Source organism: Mus caroli, chromosome 8 (assembly GCF_900094665.2).
Source record: "Mus caroli chromosome 8, CAROLI_EIJ_v1.1, whole genome shotgun sequence".
Lineage (NCBI taxonomy): Eukaryota > Metazoa > Chordata > Mammalia > Rodentia > Muridae > Mus > Mus caroli.
In genome coordinates, this window is record NC_034577.1 from 9,267,465 (window position 1) to 9,268,873 (window position 1,409).

At 49.1% G+C, this 1,409-nt stretch overlaps 1 protein-coding gene across 5 annotated transcripts in view; it reads left to right on the forward strand.

The window, feature by feature from the left end:
- Atp11a (ATPase phospholipid transporting 11A) overlaps window positions 1-1,409 on the forward strand; it is a 54,513-nt gene that overhangs the window by 2,610 nt on the left and 50,494 nt on the right. For all 5 annotated transcript variants that reach the window (XM_029480365.1, XM_029480369.1, XM_029480367.1 and 2 more), the window contains exon 2: window positions 914-1,042. In XM_029480365.1, the coding sequence (XP_029336225.1) occupies window positions 914-1,042 (129 nt within the window). The remainder of the gene's footprint in view (window positions 1-913; window positions 1,043-1,409) is intronic.

Here is a 1,409-nt window from a genome sequence, read left to right on the forward strand (position 1 = left end):
TGGAATGGCTGGACTGACTGCAGTTGGCTCCATCACGATAATTCTGTATTCTGGAACCCATCCTTCCCCGTCAGTTGTAGTCAGCCACTGTATTTCTCAGTTCCCTTNTTATGATGAGACATGGGTTTCACTAAACCAAGGTCTCCATTTGGGAAGAGTGACTCTGGTCTTCGACCCTTAGAAATCACTGTGAGCATGCCCGTGTCATCTGTCACTCTCATTTACGAGTTGATGGGCTTGGGATGCTCTGATTTTGTACGGTTCTGTTACAAGTCTGTCAAAGCAGCAGGGAGGTCCTACAGCCACTATGGCCACCCTGTCTGCTGTAGTTTTCATGACTGGAAAGGGCTCCCCAGCTGTCCTAGAAATGCCTACACTGCTGAAGAAATAATGGAAGACACAAAACAAAGTGACTGGTTTAGTTAATGGTCACATAAAACCTGCAGTTGAGCCATCTGTCTTGGCGACTACCAGGGCAACTCAGTGATGGGCCCTGAGAACTCTCAGAGTGAGCTTGGGAAACCCCTTTCTGATTGGACACACACACACACATACACACATACACATGCACGTCTCCCCAAAGCCTACTTCCCTCTGAAGCCCTCTAACCAGCATGAGCCCTTCCTTCTTGCTCTGAGTTAGTGATGATCTCGTTAGCGAGTTGTCTGTGTTCTCACTGCTCCATGTTCTCTGCTGCTCACCCTGGAGATGCTCTGCTCTGCAGTGGCCCCAGAGGCCCAGGGAAGCCTCCTTTCAGCACAAAGCCTCCACATGGGCCTTTGCCAGAATCACATCTGTATCCTAAGGCATTGTGGCACTGTCCAGGATACANTAGGAGAGAAAATTCCAGCCCAGGCTATGCTGTCGCACAAAGGTGGCCTCTCGGTAACCATACTGTCTCTGTGTCTTGCAGGTTGGGGACATTGTCATGGTGAAGGAAGATGAGACCTTTCCCTGTGACCTGATCTTTCTCTCCAGCAACCGGGCAGATGGGACATGCCATGTCACTACAGCCAGCTTAGATGGAGAGTCGAGCCATAAAGTAATGTGCCTGGATTTGGGATGCAGCTCAGGGTCTCAGCCAGACTGACATCTGGGTACAGACTGAGAATGTCTGTACTCTCAGAACTCACTCCCAGGGTCATCCCCTCTGGCTCTTTCCTTTCCTTTTGGTCTCTCCCATTATCACCTCTTTTCTTTCCTCCCTTAATGAAGTAAGCAGACACACCGCCATTACCCAGACTTAAGCAGATTATTAGAATAACAATGCTTTCACCTTCTTAGTAAAAATCCATGTCTTTCCTAGTCTAGTGATAATCTTGTTAGAGAGTTGTCTGTGTGGGGCTGGTGAGATGGCTCAGTGGGTAAGAGCACCCGACTGCTCTTCCGAAGGTCCAGAGTTCAAATCC